The 26,436-nt window shown below is 41.4% G+C and overlaps 1 protein-coding gene across 50 annotated transcripts in view; it reads right to left on the reverse strand.

Moving 5' to 3' along the window:
• LOC103790533 (leucine-rich repeat-containing protein 37A2) overlaps positions 1–26,436 on the reverse strand; it is an 83,655-nt gene that overhangs the window by 20,777 nt on the left and 36,442 nt on the right. For 6 of the 50 annotated variants that reach the window (XM_078373271.1, XM_078373264.1, XM_078373272.1 and 3 more), the window contains 9 exons: positions 22,566–22,657; positions 19,802–19,923; positions 18,950–19,084; positions 16,643–16,749; positions 14,601–15,673; positions 12,787–12,858; positions 7,466–7,537; positions 4,470–4,541; positions 3,459–3,539 (listed from right to left, as the gene is read on the reverse strand). In XM_078373271.1, the coding sequence (XP_078229397.1) occupies positions 3,459–3,539; positions 4,470–4,541; positions 7,466–7,537; positions 12,787–12,858; positions 14,601–15,487 (1,184 nt within the window). In that variant the 5' untranslated portion in view covers positions 15,488–15,673; positions 16,643–16,749; positions 18,950–19,084; positions 19,802–19,923; positions 22,566–22,657. Of the gene's footprint in view, positions 1–3,458; positions 3,540–4,469; positions 4,542–7,465; positions 7,538–12,786; positions 12,859–14,600; positions 15,674–15,948; positions 16,330–16,642; positions 16,750–18,949; positions 19,085–19,801; positions 19,924–22,565; positions 22,658–26,436 lie in introns of those variants that run through there. The other 44 variants (XM_078373268.1, XM_078373278.1, XM_078373266.1 and 41 more) reach the window with 25 other exon arrangements.

A 26,436-nucleotide genomic window follows, 5' to 3' on the forward strand; every position in this document is an offset into this window, starting at 1 on the left:
GAGTTGTTCTTTTCATCTTTAATGTTTGTGCCTCTCTGTTCCAGTACATACCAAAACGTGATGACAATACCCTCAACTGTGCAAACTTTTGTGCATCTACCGCTATGTAAAGGAAGCTGATGTCAGCAGACTGGGGGGAACAACAAGGCATGCTTGTGACTCAATTTGCCATCACAGGGTGGCCACACCTACATCACTAATATTCTGATAGTGGGATAAAGCCTGGATTTTCCTCTTCTCTCTTTGTGCTTACATTCTTGGCACGATATTGATGTGCCACAGACAAGCCAGCATGTGAGCGTGCTCTATCTGAGTAAAACCTGTAATCCCGACTACTTGGTAGGCTGAGGATCGCTTGAACCTGGGAGGTAGAGGCGGTGGTGAGCTGAGAGTGCGCCACTGCACTCCAGCCTTTCTACATTGCAAAGTCATCCAGTTTCTAAAATTATGGAGTTTGTATTGTTAGAACCAATGAAATGACGAAGAATTTTTAAAGATAAGCCATCAGACTAGACCTGTGTATGGAAATGAAGGAGAAGCACTTTAAAGTCAGGGAAAAAATATAAACATACTCAACATTTAGGATCATCAACCATTGCTGGTTGAATGCCTTGCAAATAAATGCCCTCCTTTCCCCAATACAAACCCTTGATATAGCTGTTTGGCTTTACTGCGCTTGGGCCAGCAGAACCCAGTTAAGTCCACTAATAAGCTCTTGGTATGCCTTTGAGATGGATTTCAGATTCAAAAGAGACTGACGCTACCACACTAACTTGGCCAGTCAGTATTTGTCAATAACGTAGATGCTTCATTCAAGAAATTTACTGGGTTGTAACTTTTGGAACCCAGGGGCTATTTCAGAATTTTGTGGGGTCTGAACCTTATCCAGTGGAAACATAAAAAATCGTGAATACAAAATTTGCCAGGAGCCCTCCCAGAACCTTGGAAGGGGCCTGTGCAAGTGAGAAGTCCTGAAGCTTAGGCCCTTTTCAGTTCACCATCAATCCACCACAGCTGGGGCCTCTTTTTTTTCTTCAAACTTAAGTAATGCAGGAAAATACATTCTTTCAACTTACAAACACCACAGAATGGTGCCATATTGGTCAAAAAATTACTTGGCAATTTGCCTTTGGAACAAAATGCAATGGGGCTATATGTCACATATGCCAAATATGATTCTGCAATGTAGCTTTACTAGAAAAATTTGACTCCAAACAAAGGAGCCCAGTCCCCAACATAAACTTGCTGTGTTGAGACTGTTGTGTCAATCTTTGAAAGTAACTGTGTCTTAGTTTGAAGGGTACAGCTCTATTCTGCTTATATGAAATGAGTACTAATTTCCAGTATCAGCTAGCTCTGATTTTTCTCATCACCATGAAGCAAATGCCTTTTTCTGTTAAGATGAACACAGAAGCTCGAGATGAGCAAGGTGGTGTCTCCTCGAGTCTTCCTTAACCCACCACCCATTCCTACTTTGTCCTCCCCTTGTCACCCTGCTGTACAGATGCCCACATAGCTGTCCTATGTTTTCCCATCAGCATCTGCTTCCTTCTTGAGGTATGACAGTCTCCATCTTGGTGTGTCTTTAAGACAGATTTTTGTACCCCCAGTACTCAGTACCAGTACCTGGCACAAATGGACATGGCACTGAATGAATGTTTTTGAGTGAATTCATTCATTTTTATCAGCTGTGATTCCAGTGTTTTCTTGGTGTTGCCTACATAATTGCAGTGAAGCTGGCCAAATTATTATTTTTTTTGAGACTGAGTCGAACTCTGTTGCCCAGGCTGGAGTGCGATGGCATGATCTCGGCTCAATGCAACCTCTGCCTCCTGGGTTCAAGTGATTCTCCTGCCTCAGCCTCCTGAGTAGCTGGGATTATAGGCACCTACCACCACACCCAGCTAATTTTTGTACTTTTAGTAGAGATGGGGTTCCACGCACCTCAGCCTACCAAAGTGCTGGGATTGCAGGTGTGAGCCACTGCTCCCGGCCACCAGATTCTTATGAGGGACTCCCAGTATCATAAAGTGCTTAGTAACAGTGGTGAGTTTAAGACATTTTATTAATGCTACCTACACCTCTTGGTGGAGGGACCTAATGAGCCTGTTCTCTGATGTGAGGGCAAAAGAAAAACAGACCCTCAGTGTCTTTTTCCTAAGTTAGGCATCAGCAAATTAATGAGGACAGAGAGGAGCATCTGCAGAAACTGTTGCTCTCGTCCAGACACTTCCTGAACGCCTCCCTCTACCTCGAAATGAACTGTGTGAAACTAGACTTCTGAAACTCAAGAGAGGTGGAAAGTCCTTTCTAAAGTCAGATGTAAAGGAGAATCTTCACCTTGAGTCTAAAGCCCCCTTCAGGCCATTGAACATACCCACTCTGATTTGCCGGTTATGTTATACAGAGAAATCACAGAATTTTTGAGCTGCAAGGGAATAAAATTTGTATTTATGGTCAAAGAGTAGTCAGGAAAGTATATGAAATTAAGCTATGGTGATGTATTTTCTTTACAAATTATTTTTTGCACCATAACTTAACATAAACACCATCTTGGCCAGGTGTAGTGGCTCACAGCTGTAATCCCAACACTTTGGGAGGCTGAAGTGGGTGGATCACCTGAGGTCACAGGAGTTCAAGACTAGCCTGGCAGAGGTTGGAGGACAGTGGCACAATCTCGGCTCACTGCAACTTCTGACTCCTGGGTTCAAGCCATTCTCATGCCTCAGTCTCCCGAGTAGCTGAGATCACAGGCACGTGCCACTATGCCCTGCTAATTTTTGTGTTTTTAGTAGAGACAAGTTTTGCCATGTTGGCCAGGCTAGTCTTGAACACCTGTGACCTCAGGTGATCCAGCCGCCTCGGCCTCCCAAAGTGCTGGGATTACGGGTGTGAGCCACCATACGTGGCCCTACACTTTGGATTTAACTTTGATTCCTGCACCTATGCACAGTTTCTAACTGCTGAAATGTCTGCAACATTTAGCTACAAGGAAGGAAGCTTAACACAAAGTCCTCCAGGGAGCAAAAAACTGCACCACCATGCCCAGCTGAGTTTTTTTGTGTTTTTAGTAGGGATGGGGTTTCACTGTGTTGGCCAGGCTGGTCTTGAACTCCTGACCTCAGGTGATCTGCCTGCCTCTGCCTCCCAAAATGCAGGGATTATAGGCCTGAGCCACCACACCTGTCAACAAGGCTAATTTGAGGGTCATTTGTTTGATGCCTTTTCTTGCCCATGCCAAAGGTCAGAACTAGGAAAAGCAGAGCAAGTCATATATAAGCTATGTAAGTAAGTCTCCTGGCCTTTGTGCCTTAGTTTCCCCATTTGAGAAAAACGAATGGATCTTAAGACATACTTTTCAGAGTTCGTAATGGGCTTATACCCAGCTAACCAATAATTGTATGAGGTTTTCACATGTAAATAGTTGTTTACACATATTCATTTTCTATTTCACTTACAAATTGTGTAAAAACTGCATTCCATGCCAGGCCTGAAATGTTCCAAAGCTCAGTTCTGTGAGTAAATTGCAACCAAGATTTCTACAAAAAAAGACACAAGCCAAAGGAAAAAAAAATTATTTCAGAACATTTATCATTTGCCATGATTCTAATTTACATAGGATGGAACACAACCTGAATCCTTTCTTGGTGTACTGTGGATGATACTAGCTTATGATTTATACTTTAACATTGCACATGTGGTGCATTAGATACAAAACAGTGACTGCTCAGTAAATACTTGTGTTAAGTGATCTTTATTTCTCTAGAACAGGATTTCACAAGTTCAGTGCCATCGACATTTTGGTCTATATAACTCTTTGCCACCAGGCTCATGGCTCAAGCCTTAATCCCAGCACTTTGGGAGGCCAAGGCGGGCGGATCATGAGGTCAGGAGTTTGAGACCAGCTTGACCAACATGGTGAAACCCCATCTCTACTAAACATACAAAAAATTAGCTGGGTATGGTGGTGAGTACCTGTAATCCCACCTACTTGGTAGGCTGAGGATCGCTTGAACCTGGGAGGTAGAGGCTGTGGTGAGCTGAGAGCGTGCCACTGCACTCCAGCCTGGGCAACAAAACGAGACTCTGTCTCAAAAACAAAACAAAATTCTTTGCTGTGGGGGTTTGTCTTGTACCCTGGAGGATGTTTAGTAGCATCTCTGGTCTCTGCCCACCAGATGCCAGGAGCACACCCACAGTTTTGTCAACCAAAACTGTCTCTGGACATTGCCAAATGTCACCTGAGTATAATAATCACACCAGTTGAGAACCACTGCTCTCTGATGATTCACTATGATATGTGTAATAATGTTCACACTAATCTTTGCTAGAGACAAAAGGATTTGCTATATAATTTTAGTTAACTTTCTACTGGCAAAATTTTAATCATTTCAAAATTAATAGCAAAGAGGTTTATAATTGAGTTTTATAAAAATTCCAAATGAAATCAAGTTTTACTTGTAACTTACATAGACTGTAAAAATGGTAGTGATTCAAATGTATGTCTTTCAATAGACTGTATTTTATTGCAGGATAAATCTCTAGGAAAAGTAAAAGGAAAATATTGCCTTGATTAGTTATTAGATGTCAAATTAGTATGGATAAATAGCAAGAGTTTAGAATAGTATTGAATACAGTTTTCATCTATGCTCTAAACGTCTGGATGTGTATTTAAACTGTCCAGAACTCCTAACCCTGCCTGTACCTCTCCTAGAGTCTCACCTTCATGGTTTTAATAAATAAAATATACAACTATAGATCTTGATAGACTTTGGGATTAATTATTCCTAGAGCAGTAGACTTGATTAGATGCCCTTTTGTAGTCTCATCAAATCCCAGATTATGAGCACAAAGTTTTTTCTCTACATATAGTTTCCAATATTAAAAGGAATAGTCTCACATTTATATACCTTCCTAGTTTAGGTCAATTTTCCTGAGCCAGTTCAATATCAGAAGAAATCAAAGACATCCTTTCACATCATTTGGAAGGAAGTTAACCCTTTAACACATAACTTTGAACTAATTCAAATCCTATTAACAGAATTTCTATCATATTAATAGAAATTCATTTTTGGCTTCATATTGCTTTAATATTTCATGAAAGCAATTTCTTCAGTTATATAGTGATAGGGCAACAAAAACAACCTGGAACTGGATTTTCATTTTTTGAATAAAAACCAATATAGTCAAAACCCATTCTTGACTACAGTTGGCCCTCTTATTTTTATTGATTCCACTTGTCAGCTTGTCCCACCCTCTTTACCTGGATGGTGTAATGTTGTCTGGCTGGTGTCTCCATCTCTGGTCTCTCCCTTCCTAAACTACCCTACACACAGGCATCATATAAACTCTCCAGAAGTGGCTTGCAAAGACCAGTACCTCCTGGGAAATTACTGAAGATGCAAATTCTTGGTCCCATTCTAGATGAACTGAATCAATAATTATGAGGGTGGAGTCCAGAAGTGAGTTCTAATGTGCCCTCCCAGTGATTGTGAGGCAGATCTATCTTACAGCACTGCTGTGATAACACGGTTCCCCATGATGGCTCCTGAGCTTGGTTGGCATTGAAAGCCCTAGAAGATCTGGCTCCAATTTCCCACTCTCCCTCCTTGTACTCTACAGGTACTCATGGCATTCCCCAAATACTTTCCTGTGTTTGGGCCTTCTCACATTTTCCTTTTGCAAGCTTAGAATATTTTCCCCAAGATGTCTGGCCAATGTTACACAATGGCCCTTCAAAGTCCTATTCAAATGGCATTGTTCTAGTGACACCTTCCTGGGGCCAAATTGAAGTCATTTTCCCCCTCTTCTATGCTCCAGAAACAATTTATCACTCCTAGTGCTCACATTTATTTCTTCTTTTTGCATGTAGTTATTTTTCATCCCGTTTCTTCTGAGCATAAACTCCTTGAAAGCATGAACTAGGTCTTGCTTATCTGCATTGCCCACCATGTTTAAAACTGATACATGGAAATAAAGCAAACTCATATATTTGCAAAATAAATGGATAGCTGGGGGAGTGAGTAGTGCATAGAAGGAAAATGACTATTTTAAAGGAAATGTTGTTTTATTACTTCGTGGCCTCTGTAGCACTTTGGCATCCACTTGAGGGTCTTTATACCCACTTTCCTTAAGCCTTCTGCATTTGAAAGAATCTGTTTGCAAAAGAGCATCCCTAATGAGCTTAATAAGGATTAGTGACATACACACCTCTGGACCATGGACAGAGGATGAGAATCATGCTTTCATAGCAATGAACATAGTATCTTCTTACCTCTAAACAGACAAAAATACTATACAGGTATCCATTCCTTGGTAACAGGGTTGAGGAGATAGTTATTTTGTAATTATTGAAGACTCAGGGGCATTTCTGATGTGGTTACTTAGTGTAAACATTTGTAGCTATACCACTTAACCATCATTTAAAAATCAATTTTAATATAACAATTCCTAAAATGAAATCCTTTATACCAGTCTATTCTCTTGGTAGCTTAATATTCTTGATAATATTATTTATATAATTCAGCTGATTTTTTAGTATTTAAATGTTAATTTAATTCAGATTAAATTACCAAAAAATTCTGGATTGATGATGTTCAAATGAATGTAGGTGGTCTATATTTTCTTCTCTTTCAGGCAACAATGTTAACTTATCTTTAATTCCTTTCATTCTACTAAACCAACTTTCTCAAATCCTTTTTTGGAAAGGTCAGGTAGTAAATATTTTAGGCTTTGTGGGCCACATATGATCTCTGTTGCATATTTCTCTTTGTTTCTTTTCTGTTTCTTTCACAGTCCTTTAAAAATGCAAAGACCGGCCGGGTTCAGTGGCTTACGCCTGTAATCCCAGCACTCTGGGAGGCTGAGGTGGGCGATCATCATGAGGTCAGGAGATCAAGACCATCTGGGCCAACATGGTGAAACCCGGACTCTACTAAAAATGCAAAAAAATTAGCTGGGCATGGCAGTGCATACCTGTAGTCCCAGCTACTCAGGAGGCTGAGGCAGGAGAATTGCTTGAACCCAGGAGGTGGAGATTGCAGTGAGCCAATATCGAGCCACTGCACTACAGCCTGGGTGACAGTACAGGACTCAGTTTCAAAAAAAAAAAAAATGCAAAAACTATTAACTTAATGAGCTATTTAAAAATAGACCCTAGATTAGATTTGATCTCTTGGTTGTAGATTGAATATAAGAAGATGGTATGTGAACAGTTATAAAACAAGGTTCATATGAATGTCAATCACTGCTCAGATTCACCATTTGAATTTTTTCTGTCTGTATTTTGTCTATATAATTTAAAAATTGAAAATGCATAGGAAGTAACTAATGCTAGAGATGGGCTAAGACCCTATATAAACTTACAGAATTAAAGAATTTTATTCCTGGAAGAAATCTTAGAGATTATCTCATTTTACTGATAATATGACTAAAACTCATAAATAGGATTAACTAACTAACTTACAAATACTGCAGGGATAGCAGGCCTTCAAATGAATCCTTACGTAATTCAGTCAAATAATTTTCACTGAGAATTCTGGAAAATGAAAAGGTTATTTCTAGATTAAAATGCAAACTACAACTATTTGCTACACAGGACTATCTCCTATATGTGGAGGAAAGCTGGGTAATAGTAATTTCAAGATGGTATCTGCTCTACTTTCATAAAACCTTCTCTTACATTTTCATTTCTGTGTCCATCTCTCTGCACCACCACCACTACCACACACACACACACACACATGCATGCACACACACACAAGCACACCCTACCCACTCTTCCCACAAAATTGTATATTAAATCCGTCCTCTCTAAATCACAAAGTCCCTGTTAGAATCCAACCCTGGGTGACGCCAAGATCAGCTCCTCTCTTTCCCCAAACCTTATTACGAGAGCCCCACATGGAACTATGTCAGGGCTGCAAGTGAAGCCATTCAACATTTTTCCCCATTAAAAAAATTTGAGAACTACAATATGCATAAAGTGCACAAAATATAAATGTTGTTTATATTTAATTTAATTTCTGAGACAGGGTCTCACTCTGTTGCCCAGACTAGTCTCAAACTCCTGGCTCAAGCGATCCTCCTGTCTCAGCCTCCCAAAGTGTTGCGATTGCAGATGTCAGCCACCTCACCTGGCCAAATATTCAGTTTAATAATTATAAAGCAGATACCCATGTAACATCGTTAGAAAAGATCACCGCTAGCATCCAAGAAGCCCCCAATGTGACCCTTTCCAATCATAAACCTCTCTCTAATCCTTATAGGTAACCACTATCCTGACTTTTGTAATAATTTTCTTGCTTTTAAAATGTAGTTCTGGCCTAGCATGGTGGCTCACACCTATCATTCCAGCACGTTGGGAAGTCAAGGTGGGTGAATCACCTGAGGTCAGGAGTTCGAGACCAGCCTGGCCAACATGGTGAAATGCTGTCTCTACTAAAAATACAAAAATTAGCTGGGTATGGTGGCAGGCACCTGTAATTCCAGCCACCCAGGAGCCTGAGGCAGGAGAATTGCTTCAACCTGGGAGGTGGAGGTTGGAGTGAGCTGAGATCATACCATAGCACTCCAGCCTGGGTGACAAGAATGAAATTCTATCTCAAAAAAATAAATAAGAAATAAAATATAGTTCTGTCTGGGCATGGTGGTTCACACTTGTAATTCCAGCACTTTGGGAGGCCAAAAAGGGAGGACTGCTTGAGCTCAGAAGTTCGAGACAAGTCTGAGTAATACAACAGGACCTCCTCTCTAGAAAAATTTAAAAAATTAGTTGGGCATGTTGGCATCACCTGTAGTCCCAGCTACTAGAGAGGTTCAGATGGGAGGATCACTTGAGCATGGGAGGTCCAGGCTGCAGTGAGCCGTGTTTGCACCACTGCAGACCCTGTCTCAAAAATAAATAAAATAAAATGAAATGAAATGTAGTTTTACCTATTATGTGTCAGTCATAAACAACATAGTTTAGTCTCTTGAACATTATATAAATGAAATCATATTATACATATTACTTTCTGTATCACTTCTTTCACTCAATAATCTGTTTGTACTTTTAAGATGTATGTTGCTGAGGCTGGTTCAAGACCTGTGTTGTGCTTTCAATAAGGTGGTCACTAGCTACATTTGGCTAGTGATAGTGGCTAATGCGACTGAGGAACTGAATCTTTGATTTCAATCATTTTAATTATTTTTAAATTTCAAAGCTGACACTCAATGCAGTCGTTAGAAAATGTATGTTTGGAACAATTTGGGTAAATGATGCTACTTTTTCAACTGCAAATTTTATAAAATCTATAGATTAAGGTGTTTTTTTGTTTTTTTTTTTAAGATGGGGTTTCACCATATTGGTCAGGCTGGTCTCGAACTCCTGACCTCAGGTAATCCGCCCACCTAAGCCTCCCAAAGTGCTGGAATTACAGGCTTGAGTGTTTTTGTTTTTGAGATGGAGTTTTGTTCGTCAGCCAGGCTGGAGTCCAATGATGCGATCTTGGCTCACTGCAACCTCCACCTCCTGGGTTCAAGCAATTCTTATACCTCCCGAGTAGCTGGGATTACAGGTGTTTGCCATCACACCCAGTTAATTTTTTGTATTTTTAGAGGAGATGAGGTTTTGCCATATTGGCCAGGCTGGCCTCAAACTCCTGACCACAGGTGATCTACCTGCCTCAGCCTCCCAAAGTGCTGGGATTACGGGCATGAGCTACCTAACATCCTGCCAGATTAAGTATTATTATTATTAACTTTCTCCCTAGATTTCTCAGCAGAACAGATTAAGTTTTTTTGATGAAAATTTAGAAACCAAATTTGGACTTTAGTTAAAAAAAGGTACTATGGAAAAAAGAATGTAAACTCCACAATTAATTTTTATACTAATTACATGTAGAAATGATACCACTTTGGATATTTTGAAGACTTAGTATGAAAACAGACTATCTCATTAATAGCATAATAACATGTTGAAATGATAATATTTTAGACACGTGGGTGAAATAAAATATATTAACATGTTTCACCTGTTTCCTTTTTAGTTTTATTTTTTAAGTGACTACCAGAAAAGTTAAAATTATGTATGTGGCTCGCATTAGATTTCTAATGAATAATGAGGCTGTAGAGTATTCCATTGAATGATTATACTGCAATGTACTGATTCATCTACTATGGATGGATGCTGAGATTTTTCTAATTTTTCCTTATTACAAACAATGCTGCTTTGAACATTCTTATACTTGTATCCTGATAACATTTTTGTCTGAGTTTCTCTAGAATGTAATAATAAGGTACAAAATTGCTTTCCTAAAATGTTGTGCTATTTCAAGTGGCAGATTGAGAAAATGCCAGATCTCTACCCATCCAACCACTACCAAATCCCTAAAAATTATAGAACAGAAGTAATTTTAAAATCCACAGCGTTAGCTCAAAATGTGGAAGCAGTTCTACAGATGCTCCTTTATCAGAAATACTTGGTTATTGGTTGGGACAGGGCAGGAGGAGAAGCCAGAGGCACATCAACCCCATATCCTTCTTCCTTGGGCCAGGCAGCAGAGTGTCTTCCTCCAGGCAGGAACAATTGTCTGAAAGTGGACAGCATCCTGGAACCCTGGAGGAAAGGTGTACACTCCCTTACTAGCCATCTCCCACACCTTCCTTATTCTCAGAAGACTCCATCTGGAACACAACCCCCAGAGAGTCACACCTCTCCTCTAGAGCTGGAAAACAGAATTGTTTGGTTCTAGCATTTTTTTTTTTCCTATCAATAAGATATCAGACAAGGGTGGGGGAAACTATTTTAAAGTGACCATAATTCCTCTTCTTAGATTATTATGATTGTCTTTTTTTGCTGTTTCGTTTTGTTTTTGAGACAGAGTCTTACTCTGTTGACCAGGATGGAGTGCAGTGGCACGATCTTGGCTCACTGCAACCTCCACCTCCCAGGTTCAAGTGATTCTCCTGCCTCAGCTTCCCAAGTATCTGGGATTACAGGCACCCACCACCATGCCTGGCTAATTCTTGTATCTTTAGTACTATGAGGTTTCGCCATATTAACCAGGCTGGTCACAAACTCCTGACCTCAGGTGATACGCCCACCTTGGCTACCCAAGGTGCTGGGATTACAGTTGTGAGCCACTGCACCCAGCATTTTTATTTATAATGCTGGTTTATAAAACCAGCTGGTTTATAATACATGATTATATTCCCTTTTTTTCCACCCAGTGTTTTATTTTTCATTTAGAACTCACGTATGACTTGTCTATATAATATAATTACATTAGTTCAATGTAAGTTGAACTAATGATGTGACACACAAACTCTTTTGAAAAATGCAAGTTACTTCTAATGTAAGCATTTTTTCCAAAATCATTTATGTGTCTAAACTAATTCCTTCTATAAATCAGTAAGAAAATGATAAAACAATTCAACAGGAAAATGAACAAAGGACAGAAAGCTCAGAGAAGAAACACGAATGTTCAATAAACATATAAAGGTATTTAATTAAATTCATGAGTAATCAGAACAATTCAAATTTAGATGGAATCCCTTTTATTCACCCATAACATCAGCAAAAGTTGGAGAATACCCAGTGGTGAAAAAGTGTGGGGAAATGAATGCTGTCATATTCTACTGACAACAGAGTAAGTTGGCACATTTTCTAGGGCAATTACAATTTTATGTCTACATAGTCATAAATACCCCATACCCCAACAATTCCATTTCTAGATATTTATCCTACAGGAATAATTTCCCATGTTCCCAAAGAAGCATGTGCAGGGATTTCATTGCAGCAATGCACATAACAAGAAAACTAAATGTTAATCTAAACATTCATCAATGGGAGAATTATTAAATAAACTATGATGCATCCATACTATGGATTATGCAGGAGTTTAAATGAATAGGGTAACTAAGTACTGGGATTGTTTAAATGAATAGGGTAACTAAGTACTGGTTGTGGATTCTAAGTACTGGGAAGGGAAGAAATCTAAGGCATATCATGAAGTGAAAGAATCAAGTTACAAGATGTTACCACTTATGTAAAGAAAAAAGATTTTAAAAACCACACAACAAATCTATTTTGCTTTATGTTAATGTATGTAGGCAAAGGGGAAAAGTCTTGAGGAATATATACCAAATGCAGGGTAGCATTACCTCAGGTAACAAGGGAGTAGGGCACAAGGAGGGTTTTTGTTCTATCTGTTATTTCATTTTTATACATTAAAAATAAAATCACGGGCTGAAGGTGGTGGTTCATGCCTGTAATACCAGCACTTTGGGAGGCCAAGGTGGGAGGATCACTTGAGCCCAGGAGTTTGAGACCAGCCTCAGCAGCATAGGGAGACCCTGTCTCTACAAAAAATACAAAATTAGGTGGGCGTGCTGTGATGCACCTGTGGTCCCAGAGACTTTGGAGGCTGAGGTGGGGGATCTCTTGAGCCTGGGAGATGGAGGCTGCAGTGAGCCATGATTGTGCCACTGCATTCCAGCCTGGGGAACAAAGTAAGACCCTGTCTCTGGCGGGGAGGCGGGTGAGGGGGAGAGAGAGAGGAAAAAAAGGGAATATCATCATGTATTATTTGTATGAAAAAAAATAAGTTTAAATTACCTCTTACTTTAAAGAAAGCTCACCCAATTTAATTCTAAAATAACCATAGGATTGCAATCAACAGAGGTTGATTTGGGGTATGGAGGGGAAATACCTTTTCTCAGAAGTAAAGACCTCAAAATTCTGGACCAAGAAGAATCTTACAATGCAGTTAGTTTTTTTGTCATATTTGGAGAGAATATACTCACAGTTTCTCGGTCCAATGGTATGCCTTCCATACCTTTCCATCAATATAAGAAATATAGTTTCCTTGTAAATTCCTGTAAAGAAACACAGTTTATATCCTTGAATAGGTAGGAAAAGAATGAACAGGATAAGTAAAAGAATCATGGCAGCCTTGTCAGGGATATTCAGTTACAGAAAATAACACCTGCCTTTTAATTTCCAGAGCTATCAGCTTTCCAGTTTGTACAAAAAATAATGCGGGGCCACTGGCACAAATGATGAGGCGTCTCCTGAAGCTTAACTTCCTATCCCTCCAATCTCTTAGACAGATGATGCCAGTTAATTACTTTAAATGTAAGTATTTTATCCAAAAGCACTTACGTGTCTAAACAACTCCTTCTAAAAAATCAATACAAAAATGGTAAATAATTCAACAGAAAATGGGCAAGGCTTATCATTATCAACAAATAAGAAGAAAGAAACCCTATGCCAGGTAACACCAAAGCTTTGGCCCAGTGCCCTCTGCTGAAACATCCTAGGATTTTTCTTTCCACTTCTATTACAACCAATCTGATTTAGCCCCTTCATACTTTACTCCTAGGTTTTGCTAGACCTTTCTATTTGTCTCCCTGAATTAAGCTTTCTCCTCTAGGGCACTCTACATATGGATTCTAAAACAATCCTTTTCATCTCTACACTTGAACATAAAGCAAAAAACCAAATAAAATAAAATGATCTTCCTGTTTTCATCATTTCATCTCTCTTGCTTGGAAACTTTCAATGGCTTTCCATATCTCCCTGTGTAACTTTCAAACTCCTATAGCTGATAATCAAGGTTTTACACAATCATATCTTCATTGTTCCCTCATGTGATTCTGTGCAGTGAGATTGGTCTACTAAATTCCAACCATACCTGTAGCCATGCCTTTGCCTGGACTATACTCCCATTTTTTTCTGTTGAACAAATTACAGCTACTCTTTAAGACACAAGTAAAATTTTAGCTTATCTACATAGCTTTCCCTGACCTCCACACCTCAGGGATCACAGATTCTGGTAAATTCTAGCACTGATGTTCTGCATTATCTTTTAGTACTTAATTATATATACCTCCCTTTTTGTGCCTATTCTCTCTTCCTTCCTAGCATTTTCATGTTCCGGAGACGGTAGCATACTTGGCCCTGGGTTGGACACAAAACGAGTGCTACATATAGAAAGCCAGGGACAAAGGTGAGTTCCGGACAAAACTAGAGGACTGAGTAATCATTTTAACAACCAACTCTCCTACATATGCTGGGCACCAATGCAAGCATTTCATGTATTCACTCAACTAAATTTTGCAACAATCCTGTGAAATGGTAACTAGCATAATCCCCAGTTTAAAGATGAGGAAACAGTCACAGAACAGAATAACTCGCTCTGGGTCACCACGCTAATAAATGACAGACCTGGGTTCAAACCCAGGCAGCCTGGCTCCAGAATCAACTCTTAATCACTTAGAGCATCATCACTGAGATGGGGAGAGGGACAGGCTGCTGTAAAGAGGCTGAAGTGAAAATGGGAGGAGAGCAGCGGTTAAGCAATGACGTGATGAGGCTAAAGAAAAATGGATAAGAAAACGAGTAAGGGTAAAAGACTAGAGTAAAAGTAAAAGACTAGAGAAGGGGCCTAACAGTAAAGGAGAATGAGGAGAAGGAAGAGTGGACAAGCAAAGGTGAAAGCAGAAAGTCAGCTGTCAGTATGGCTTGGGGAGATAAAGAAGGCCCGGGAAGGCCTCCAGGAAAAGCCTGCCATGTCAGGCAGGACACAGAGGACAATGGAGGGAAAGGTGATTCTTACAAGATCGTGAAGTTGCTGTAGTAGGTGTTCGGCTCTGGCACAGGCACGTGGCGGAGCCTCTGCTTCGGGCTGAGAGCAATACACGACAGCGTCTCATCTCTGCAGGTACAGAGGTCACATATGTTGGTGCTTGTGGAGGCCTGTTCTTTCCGTACAGTTAAAGCCCTATTTTGGGCGTAAGTTTCAGGCTGCACCAGTGAATCCTGAGTAGGTTCTAGTTCAGTAGGTGGATGTGTGACTTCAGTCAGGTTTTGATGCTGACTCTGACCCTTGTCTGAAGGTGGAAGTGTCACCTCAGGCTGTTTTGGAGGAGGAGCTGTAGTCGTCAGGGCTGTGGAAGGTTCAACCTCTGTAGTGGATTCAGGAGCAATGGTAAGCTCCAGATCTAAAGGTTGGACTGTGAGATGAGTCAGGTTTGAATGCTGAGCCTGACCCTTGGGTGAAGGTGGAAGTGTCACCTCAGGGTGTTTTGGAGGAGGAGCTGTAGTCGTCAGGGCTGTGGAAGGTATAACCTCTGTAGTAAATTCAGGAGTGATGGTAAGCTCCAGATCCAAAGGTTGAACTGCGGTTTGAGTCAGGTTTGAATGCTGAGTCTGAACACGGTCTGGATATGGAAGTGTCACCTCATGAGCTGGAGGTTGAGCTGCAACCTCCTTAGATGGCTCTGGGAGCTGAGCTGGGACCATCTGCTGGCTTGAAGGTTCTACCTCCTTAGGGGGCTCTAGAGCCTGAACTGTGGCTTCCTGCTGGGCTGGAGAAGATTCAAGCTCTCCGGAAGACTCAGAAGGCTGAGCTGGCTGCTGCTGCTCACTGGGGGGAAGTTCAAGCTCCATAGGAGGACCTGGAGGCTCAGTTGGGGTCTCCTCTTGGATTGCAGAAGGTTCCATCTCTTCTGGAGGCTGAGCTAGGGTCTCCTCCTGGGTCTGAGAAGGTTCAAGCTCCCCAGAAGATTCAGAAGGCTGAGCTGGCTGCTCCTGCTCACTGGGGGAAAGTTCAGGCTCCACAGGAGGACCTGGAGGCTCATCCAAGTTCACCTGGAGTTCTGGAGGCAGGCTGCCGGGATACAGAATATCCTGCAAAACAAATTTTGATGTTGTTTTGATATAAAATGATGTGGAATTCCCACAACCTTAGCAAGTCTCCAGTGCTGAGCTAAATCTTTCTTCAGGTTCTTGGGAGAAACTATAGACTCTGTTGCTTTTGAAACCTTACTATCTAGAGGTGGAACAAGTATTTCATCTGCCTGATGATCTGCAGCCTGATCTAGGTCTGCAGTTTGAACCCTGCTTTTGAGGCGAGGAGGCTGAACTAGGGTCTGTTTCTGATCCCAGTCCGGCATTGGACCCACCTCTGGGAGCCTTTCTTGCCAAGAGTGCTCAGGCTCCGGGGGCAGGTCTCTAGCTGGGTCCAGAAATTGGACCAAATTCTCAGCCAATTCCTGGGGTGGGGTTGACCTCTGGGAGGAAGCAGAGGACCCCAGGTAATCAAAGCCCCCCGGGTCTGCCGGGGAACTAAGCCCATGGAGAGATTCCCATGGGAGATTGGAGGGGCGGGAAGACCAGGGCTCAGTCGGCCCCAGGGGGTTAGAGGTCAGCTGGAGCGGGTCCTTGACCCACTCCAGAGGCTGAGCCTCCTGGACTATTAGCCACGTGAGGAGGGGCCATAGGGCCCAGAGACTTAGCCCAGACATGAGAAGCGCTGTTTCTGTGCATTGAGCAGGAACCATTCTGGCAGACCCTAGAGGCTGGTGTCCCTGACAAGCACGTGCCCCGCCCCATCCTTTATGACACCTTTATTTACACTACCTTTATTAGCATTGGGTCCAGTTCTGCTCCATGTTACCAGGGTGATCTTATGTCACAATCCCGCCCAAGCCCCCCTTCCCACCCAGCCCCTGGAACACCCCTCCACGCCCTGTCCTTAGCAAGGAAGGATTTGGGCTGCAGACCCGGGTGGGTCCCAGGACTCCAGCAGCCTGGTGGGGTGGAGTGGAGTGGGGTGGGGTGGGGGCACCGCAGAGCTTCCCAGGGAAGTCACAGGACCTTGTCTCAGGATATTCGGAAGCGCTAGCCCAGTTCTGGCAGCCTGAACTCTTCCTCCACCAAGGTGAAATCTGAGAATACTCCTCCTTCCAGGGAGAGCAAATGACCTGCAAAATGTGTGCCAGTTAGGGTGGCAGGCAGAACGCACATTACAGTCATTCCAAAATGTTGCCATTTTCGCTAAACTTTCTATATCTTTTGTTGCATGTTTGATAATTGATTCATGACCCTGTTGGGTAGGGGCCGCCAGGGAATAAGCAAGGACTCCAAATTTTCTGTAGGAGGGCTGTTGGGGGTGGGGAATTCAGTCTGGGAGAGAAGGCTTCAATCTGAGTGAAGAGCCCTTTGCACTAGCCTGGGAGGAGGCTGAACTGTCATCCTGCCTCGACTTAACACATTACCCTAGAAGTTACAGTGCCACCCTTCAGAGGTCTACCCTGTGTGCACACATGGAGAAGTGGCTTACGTTGTAAACTCAGCATGTAAAACAAGTTCCTGAAATACGACTGTAACTAGAATCCAGCCATTTTATTACTGACCGACTGGCACAATTTACAGTATGTAAATTCTAAGAAGGTGCTTCATCTTTTTTTTTTTTTCCCTTTGAAGGGTAAAAATGTTATTTTGGAGGAATTTCTTATTGCATGTTTTCAAAGAGAGTCACATAAGAAAGCAAAAGTATTATCCTTCCTTCATCCTAGAAATAAATGAGGATATAAAATTTCTTTTTAAATCATGACACTTGGAGGTTTAGCACCAGCATCCAAAATGAACAAAAATGAAAAAAAAAAAAAGCATTTACTATATATTTCAGATTTCTTTGGTTGGGGTTCTCCCCATGTGGTATTAATATTTCTTGTTTCAGTTTATATTACCAAAAGAGTAAAAATCAGGAAAAAAAATATAAACCTAGTGGTTACTGAAACTGGGGAGGTTGCTCTCTTGTCTTCTGTGCAGGAATTCCCAGGTTCTCAGCTTGCTGGAAAAATCTGTTGACATTTTCTTTTTGCAGTTGTTTCTTAAAGAATAACAGTAAATGCCGGGTGTGGTGGCTCATGCCTGTAATCCCAGCACTTTGGGAGGCCAAGGCGGGTGGATCACAAGGTCAAGAGATCGAGACCATCCTGGTCAACATGGTGAAACCCCGTCTCTACTAAAAATACAAAAAATTAGCCAGGCATGGTAGCCGGCGTCTATAATCCCAGCTACTCCAGAGGCTGAGGCAGGAGAATCACTTGAACCCAGGAGGCGCAGGTTGCAATAAGCCAAGATCGAACCACTGCACTCTGGCCTAAATCTTGGTACCAAATAGAGTTACAACATGCATCTATCAAGAGATTAAACAATTACTTAATAAACCATATACTCTCAGAGTCATTCTGCCATCGTTATCCTTTCTAGAATTGTTCAGCTACAGGAATTATGATAGGAAATAAGGATTCTCTGCACAGGTAAGTTTGTTTTCATAGTAGTAAAGCGCCTGTTTACCTTTGTTTTCTGCTAACATTACTTATATTGAGATTTTTAATCTTTTCTTTTTTTAGGGGGTAATAAAGTTATAAATAGACATTGAGCACTGGGTAAGGAAATGCTTTTCCTGGCAGTTCAGTTAGTCGGGGAGAAGGGAAGAAGCCTCAGCAGCAGTAGTGTTGTATTAAGTTTTTGTGATGTGTAGTAATGTGGAAATCATGCCTTGGAATCAGTAGTGTTTCTAATTCTTTCAGATGGTATAGCACAAAAATAACTTGCAACAAACTTTTGTGCACCATAATGATTTTATATGTGTATTTAAAACAATATATGTCTTGTTTTACAAACAAATTTTTCTTTTTCTTTTTTTTTTTTTTTTTGAGACGGAGTTTCACTCTTGTTACCCAGGCTGGAGTGCAATGGCACGATCTCGGCTCACCACAACCTCCCCCTCCTGGGTTCAGGCAATTCTCCTGCCTCAGCCTCCTGAGTAGCTGGGATTACAGGCACGCGCCACCGTGCCCAGCTAATTTTTTGTATTTTTAGGAGAGACGGGGTTTCACCATGTTGACCAGGATGGTCTCGATCTCTTGACCTTGTGATCCACCTGCCTCGGCCTCCCAAAGTGCTGGGATTACAGGCGTGAGCCACCGCGCCCGGCCTAAACCACAGTCTTTGTAAGAGCTCAGAATAGAGAAGATAATTAGGACTGAAATCGAGATGTCTTTTTGATATAGTTTGTCCCAGTGGTTAAGTGTTGGGTTGAATTGAATGGATGTGATTGCTTTAGGAGAGGGCCAGAAGACTAGATGTGCTTTTCTCTCCAATTTGAAATACCTCCTCTATTTGAGGACTCCCAGGAGCAATTGTTCAGGCACACAAGGTGGGGCCATTTCATAGTGGCTAGCAAATCTGTTTGAATCCCAGAATTTTTCATGGTAAGCATCAGAGACTTTAAAGTACAATTAGAACCTGCAGAGAGAAGGGAGGGAGAAGAGATAGATAATATGTTTAAGAAAGGATAGGTAAATGGCTACTCACCTACTTTGGGTGATCCAAAATTATTACCAATTTTTGTTTCTAAGGAGATTTTAGGCAGTGTGCTGTGGCTTATGCCTGTAATCTCAGCACTTTGGGAGGCTGAGGCAGGAAGAGCACCTAAGCCTAGACAACATAGATGTCATCTTTATCTCCCCCTACACCCCCCAAGAAAAATTAGTTGGGCATGGTGGTCCATGCCTGTGGTCCCAGTTACTCAAGAGGTTTGAGGTAGGAGGATTGTTGAGCCCAGAAGGTTGAGGCTGCACTTCAGCCTGGGTGACAGAGTGAGATCCTGTCTGGGAAAAAAAAACAAAACAAAACTTTGAGCTTCTTGAAAAGAGGAATTAGGTTTTATCCATATTTTTCCTCCATCTCCATGGTAACAAGTATATATAGTAAGTACTCAATAACTCATAAATCTATTCATTTAAAAATTCAAGGGAAATTTAAAGCTCATTTGAAGGTTTTTCTTTTTTCTTTTAAATTGTTAAAAAACAGATAACATAGCTGAGTGCAGTGGCTAGCACCTGTAATCCCAGCACTTTGGGAAGCTGAGGCCAAGAGTTGAGACCAGCCTGGGCAATATAGCAAGACCCCATCTCTACCAAAAAAAAGTTTTTTTAATTGCCTGGGCTTGGTGGCACACACCTGTAGTCCCAGCTACTAGGGAGGCTGAGGTGGGAGGATCACTTGAGCCCAGGAGTTGAAGGATGCAGTGAGCTGTGTACTCTATTGCACTCCAGACTAGGTGACAGAGCGAGACACTGTCTCTGTTAAAAAAAAAAAAAATTACCCTTTCCAAAACACATAACATAAAATTTAGCATCTTAACCATTTTTAAGTGTACAGTTCTGTATGTTAAGCATATTCACATTGTCGGTGCAAAGTCCATCTGTTTTAAATGATTAGTGTCTTTTCTCCAAAAAAAAAATGGAGCCTTATTCTGTTTCCGACATTAAGAATTGAGTTTGTTTCATAACTGGCTGTTTATTTCCTACTGTCGGATTCAACAGTGTGCAGGTATTGTGCTGGTTTATCTCACATGTCTCTTTCTGTAGTACTCATATAATTTAACCTAGACTATATCCACACTTATGGTATATTGAGGCAATTTATGACAGACTTCTTTAACTGTACTAAACCTTTGGTATAAATAATCACTCAAGAAAGCCCTGTCACTCTGGTGTAAACAGTAATGCTTCCTTGGTATTTTATAGACGAGGCATCGCATGTAATTTCTGAGCTTATGCTTTTGTAAGTTCTTTGCATTGACTAGTTTACTGTCAACTTTCCTTTTTATTTGAGTTTAGGTCTCTTAACATATCTAACATGCAACCACCGACTGAAATTTGAAGCCAGGTCTTTTTGGGATTTTTTTGTCAAAGGTTTAAAAATTATTTTGACCCATGCAAGGCTTTTGCCAACAAAAGTTACAGTCCTTCGGGCTCCAGTGCCAATATCTTGTCACTGAATAGATTGGAGAATAGGGCATGCATACTCTGAAATGAAGTCTGTGGCGGGATATAAAATTGTACTTTGGAACTGGGTGCAGTGGCTCACGCCTGTAATCCCAGTACTTTGGGAAGCCAAGGCAGGCGGATCACAAGGTCAAGAGATTGAGACTATCCTGGCCAACATGGTGAAACCAAATCTCTACTAAAAGTACAAAAATTAGCTGGGCATGGTGGTGCATGCATGTAATCCCAACTACTTGAGAGGCTGAGGCAGGAGATTCGCTTGAACCTGGGAGGCAGAGGTTGCAGTGAACTGAGATTATGCCACTGCACTTGAGCCTGGGCAACAGAGCAAGACTGTATCAAAATAAATAAATAAAATTATGCTTTATAAACTGAGTTTACTTTTATACTCATATTTTCTTATCACATTTTGTTCTCCCTTAGTATTGTGTGTGGCAAATAAGTGAATGTTAGTATTAAAAAATAAAAGATCTGAAAAAAAGATAGTGTTGACAAGATAGCTGAAGGAAACAACACAAAAGCAGCACTACTGATGAGAAATATTATGAACAATTATTTATTATAGAAGCAGAGGATGTGTTTAATTTAGAATAAAGCAAGAGTGAAAGATAGTTGTCTTTTGTAGCATTTCAACTGGATTAAGTTATGGAAATTGTTTCATAACCTTTTGGCAGTTAGGTAATAGAATGTAGTTCAAAATTTTTATTTTTCTGTGAAATACAGTTAGTCATAGGTGTAGCCCAGAAGTGGTGCCTGAACTTTCTAGGTTACGTTGTTTAAGAGCTATTTGATGATTTGGCTGATTCTTTGATCACAGACAAAATTTAGCTCCTGGGGAAAATGAATGGGGTCTAATATTTCCTGTCTAGAAGGTTCGATCAGTACATTTAGTCAATCAACAAATACTTACCGACCAAACATTACCTTCTAGTTATACTAGCTGTAAATACCGTAAGACATGATAAGACATGGCTCCTGACCTTCAGGCTTACTTTCTGTTCCCTTAAGTCTTGCTTTTTTTAACTGCTGTAAACCTTTGAAGTTTCCTTGAAGCCAAGGATGATGTTTTCTACTTCTGTGTACTCCTTTCATGCTTAAATTAAGTATCTGTTCAGTCTAAATATTGAATTAAAAATTGTTTCAACCTCCTTGTGAGTAGGAAGTCTCACTGATTTTTTTGTAAAAGTACTTGGTGCAGGGTATAATGGCATTTTGTTAACATTTGGAAATATAAGATCTCGGTTTGAGTTTGGCACTACTATCCCCTATAAGGAAAGGAACAAGGTACCTTGTTCTCGGCAATAAATGGCAATTAAAATCTCAGCTGCTTATCTTCTTAAAGAGTAGTTATGAAGACAAAGTAAGTGAACTCACATTATACAAGCTGTAAATATGCCATCTATGCTTGTTTATTAACACCTATTTGTAGTACATAGTTATTTTAACTGAATTAGAGATAATCCATCCTTAGGACTTCCAAGATCAACAGCAGGAGTCATCAATATGCTTTTTATGTGATAGATGCTGGATTTCAGGATCTGTGCTTTTGATGTTATATGTGTTTTAGGGCCCCTAAATCCCTAATTTTTGTGTCTGTTTCACTAATTCTGAGCTCACTAGTCATCTCTACTTGTGAGTCTAACTTCTGAAAAATCTAACATCTAGAAAGAGCCTCAGTCACTCAAAAGCGGTATTGGGACGACTAAATAACAACCCAGAATTTTAAAAGTTGGATCCCCATTGTTGTTCCTTACCCCACATAGATTCCAGATTAATGAGAGGTTTAAATGTAAAAAATGAAATTATAAAATTATTAGGATGAACAACGGTAGAATTCTCTTAAAAATAATATCTGAATAAGAAAAGCTTTTCTAAGCTTAACCCACAACTTAGAAGCCATTAAGTAAAGGATAAGGCCAGGCACAGTGGCTTACACCTGTAATCCCAGGACTTTGGAAGCCAAGGTGGGAGGATCGCTTGAGGCCAGGAGTTCAAGATCAGCTTGGGCAACAACAAGACCCCATCTCTACAAAAAAATTAATAAATAGATTAGCTTGGCATGATGGCATGTACCTATATTACTAGCTATTTGAAGGCTGAAGCAGGAGGATCCTTTGGCTCCAGGAGTTTGAAGTTGCAGTGAACTGTGATCTTACCACTGTACTCCAGCCTGGTCAACAGAGCAAGCCTGTCTCACAAAAGGAAAGGATACATTTGGCTATTTTTTATCATCAACAAAGTCAACAAACCTACTGGGGAAAATATCTCTAATATCTCACTTTAGGCAAAGAACAGCTTTCCTTCAGGTATTTATCGGGTTGAGAAAGACCAGAGCAAGCTTGGTAAAATTATGGGGAAAGAGATACTTATATCATAGCCATGAGAATAAAAATCGGGGAAAACCACTACTGAGAACAACTTGGATTACTCAAAAGTTAAAATTGATGTATCCTTGAATCCAGCAATTTTTTTTTGAGACGGTCTTGCTTTGTTGCCCAGGCTGGAGTACAGTGGCATAATCACAGCTCACTGCAGCCTTGATCTCATGGGCTAAAGTGATCCTCCTGCCTTAGACTTGTTGCATTGAACTTAGCACAGAAAGTCAACACCAGAAAAAAAGTATACCAAATTGCAGGGTTTATTGCCGGCGACCACAGAGGACTCACATCTCTCCAACCTGTGGCAGAGAAAGAAGAGTGACAAGACCTTTTTATACCCACAAAACCACCTTGGGAGTGGGGACGAGGAACGGAGATGGGAATGAAAGCTGTCAATCACCTCCTAGGCTGAGAGGAGGGTGAGGGGGCTCCAGATATTCCAAGGCCAGGGGACTTTTGTCATTCCGATTGCCACTTAAGTGGTTTACAGAGGTCAAGGTAAACATTATACATTATTTGGACAGGTGTGGAGTCCATATAATTTTAGGTTACTTGGCGCCAGGATGGAATTATCTGGGGGTGCTTACTATGGTAAGCAAAGGCCAGCAATTCTGGCAGTTACAGATAAGAGAAAGTATGCAGCTTGTCCTCTCTTTACATTTTGCAAGGTAATCTTAGTAGTTTACAGAAGCCATGGCTAGCAGTCATTGTGAGGAGAATGGAAACAGTTTTCCCATTTTAAAATGGCATTGTACTGGTTCTAATTCTAGGCCAGCTATATCACATTCCCCCCTGTTCTTATAACATAAATTAAATCTTTAATAGGGGTCCTCTTTTTGACACAGAGGCCCATAGTTGGGTTTTAGAACTATTAATTTTACCAAATCTATTCTTTCCTGGATAAATTTGCAGAGCATGTTTAAAAGGCATGGTGTAAATGTTAATCTTAGGACCACTAACATCAAGGGTCTTGCTAACCCAGTGAGCAGGGATGTCAGCTAAGGGGACCAAGAGAACAGTTTTTGGTACTAATTTCCTGAGGCCTCTCTGAGGTGTTTCCTTATTTCTAAGTTTTTTCTAACCATAGCAATACTGTCTCAGATAATACCAGAATTATTTGCATAGAAGCAACATTGCTCACCGAGAGCCGCACACAGCCCTCCTTCCTTCAAGAACAACAAGTCTAACCCCCTTCTATTTTGCAATACCATTTCAGCCAAGGAGTCTACTTGTTCAGCTAATCTGGTAATGGAATTTTCCAGATGGGCAATATCAGCATCTATTTGATGTGAGAGAGTTTGGAAATTTTGGTCCCCAGTGACTAAGGCAGATACTTCTATGGCGGTGGACCCTGCTATTCCCAGTCCCACTAATAGGGGTACAATTATGGGGGCCCGTTTCCAAAGTCTGTCTGTATTGGGTGCTATAAGAATTTCACCTTTTATCTGGTGTGGACCTTGGGCATAGATATAGCCTCATTGTCTGAAGCCGTTTTTCAGCCACTACGTTCCCACATCCATCTCCTTCGCCCTCACCGCATTTTCCCTGCCCCATCTTTTTGTCTTCATTTGTCCTATAGTATTTGCATCTAGGCTCTCATTTAAGAGAGTGCAGAGCTCTAGGGAGAAGGTTATGGGATCTCTGGGAATGTACTCTAGGGTTAAGTTGACAAGGGTGGTTCCAGCCCCAAGTACAGTACTAACAAATTGTCCCGTTGAGCCTTCCGTGATGACCTATTGACAATAAGTGGGCATTAAGGGGGGTGGTTACAGGAATCAAAGAGATTAGGATGACAACTGTGAACGGCGTGAAAGTCTTAGCTTTAGGGGGTCCGTTGAGGATGAAACCACTTCCCATCTTGCATCAGGGGGTGCAGTCTTGACGTGTGAATGGTGAATCTAGGCAGTCAGTCTGTCCACCTTGACTGCCATGGGGGTGACCAGAATCACGGTGTAGGGTCCCTTCTAGCGAGCAGTCAGACTGGAGGCAGTGAATCTCTTTATTAAGACCTTATTCCTCGGCTGGAAGGGGTGTAGCAGCTGGTCAGTGAGGTCCTCTGGAGTAGGTCGAACTCCCCTGATGAGCGAATGCACCTGGGACTGGACAGACTGGAGTGCTTGCAAGGACTTAAGGAGTGTATGATTATGGACTTCAGCATGTATGGTGTCTACAAGTTTGGGGAGTAAGGGAGGGGGCTTCTCAAACATAATTTTAAAAGGAGTAAAGCCTTTCTTATAGGGAGTACATCGGGTACGGAGGAGAACAAAAGGAAGCAGGTTGACCCAGTTTTCACCGGTTTCTAGAATAAATTTTGTTAAAGTTTCCTTTATGGTCCGGTTCATACTTTTAACCTGCCCTGAACTCTGGGGGCAATAGGCACAGTGTAGCTTCTAGGATATGCCTAGGGCCTTGGCTAGGCCCTGTGAAACCTGTGCCGTAAAAGCAGGGCCATTATCTGATCCCAGTGTCAGGGGCAAGCCAAACCGAGGAACCAGGTCCTATAACAGTCTCTTTGTTACTACCAGTGCGGTTTCTGACCTAACAGGAAAAGCCTCGACCCATCCAGAAAAAGCGTTTGTAAACATAAGGAGGCATTTACAGACTCAAGCTTGGGGCTTTATTTCAGTAAAATTTACCTTCCACTGTTCCCCTGAGCTAGTATCCCTAAGCCTTATTCCTGCTTGACTAGTTTTACTGTCTCCTAAATTTACCCTGTCGCTTACATTACAATGAATAGTAGTTTCCCTAACAATTTTATGTAAATGTGGAATGTAGTATCTGGCCTTTAACAACTCACTGAGTTTTGTTTCCGCTAAGTAAATGGCCTGGTGTGTCCTTAACTAGAGTCTTCTCTAGAGCCTCGGGGAGCACAATCCTTACGTCCAGTAGAATCCACCACCCTGTGGAATCTTGTCGTCCCCCCTGTTCTTAAGCAAAGTTTTCTTCCTCAGGTGAGTATGTTGGGGTATGAGGCAGGTTTGGGGCCGGCAGAGTCACAAGAAGAGTCAGAGGTTTTATTGGCCTCAAGGCTGCCTATCTGGCTTGTGGGTCAGCTGCCCTATATCCCCTTGCCTCTAATGAATCTCCCTTCTAGTGTCCTTTGCAGTGTATTAATGTCACTGCCTTGGGCTTCCATAGAGCTTCTAGCAGGGCTAGGATTTCCTCTTTGTTTTTGATGATCCTTCCCTCTGAGGTAAGCAGCCCTCTTTCTTTATAAATGGGTCCATGTACTTGGGCTGTAGCAAAGGCATATCGACTATTTATGTAGATATTGACAGTTTTTCCCTCTGCCCAGTCCAAGGCCTTTATTAGAGTTATGAGTTCAGCCTTCTGGGCTGAGGTCCCGTGTGGGAGAGCCTGAGCTCAGATAACTCGCTGTAGGGTGACCACAGCTGCCCCGGCATACCTGACTCCGTTGACCGTGAAG

This window comes from Callithrix jacchus, chromosome 5, assembly GCF_049354715.1.
Source record: "Callithrix jacchus isolate 240 chromosome 5, calJac240_pri, whole genome shotgun sequence".
NCBI classification, from domain to species: Eukaryota; Metazoa; Chordata; class Mammalia; order Primates; family Cebidae; genus Callithrix; species Callithrix jacchus.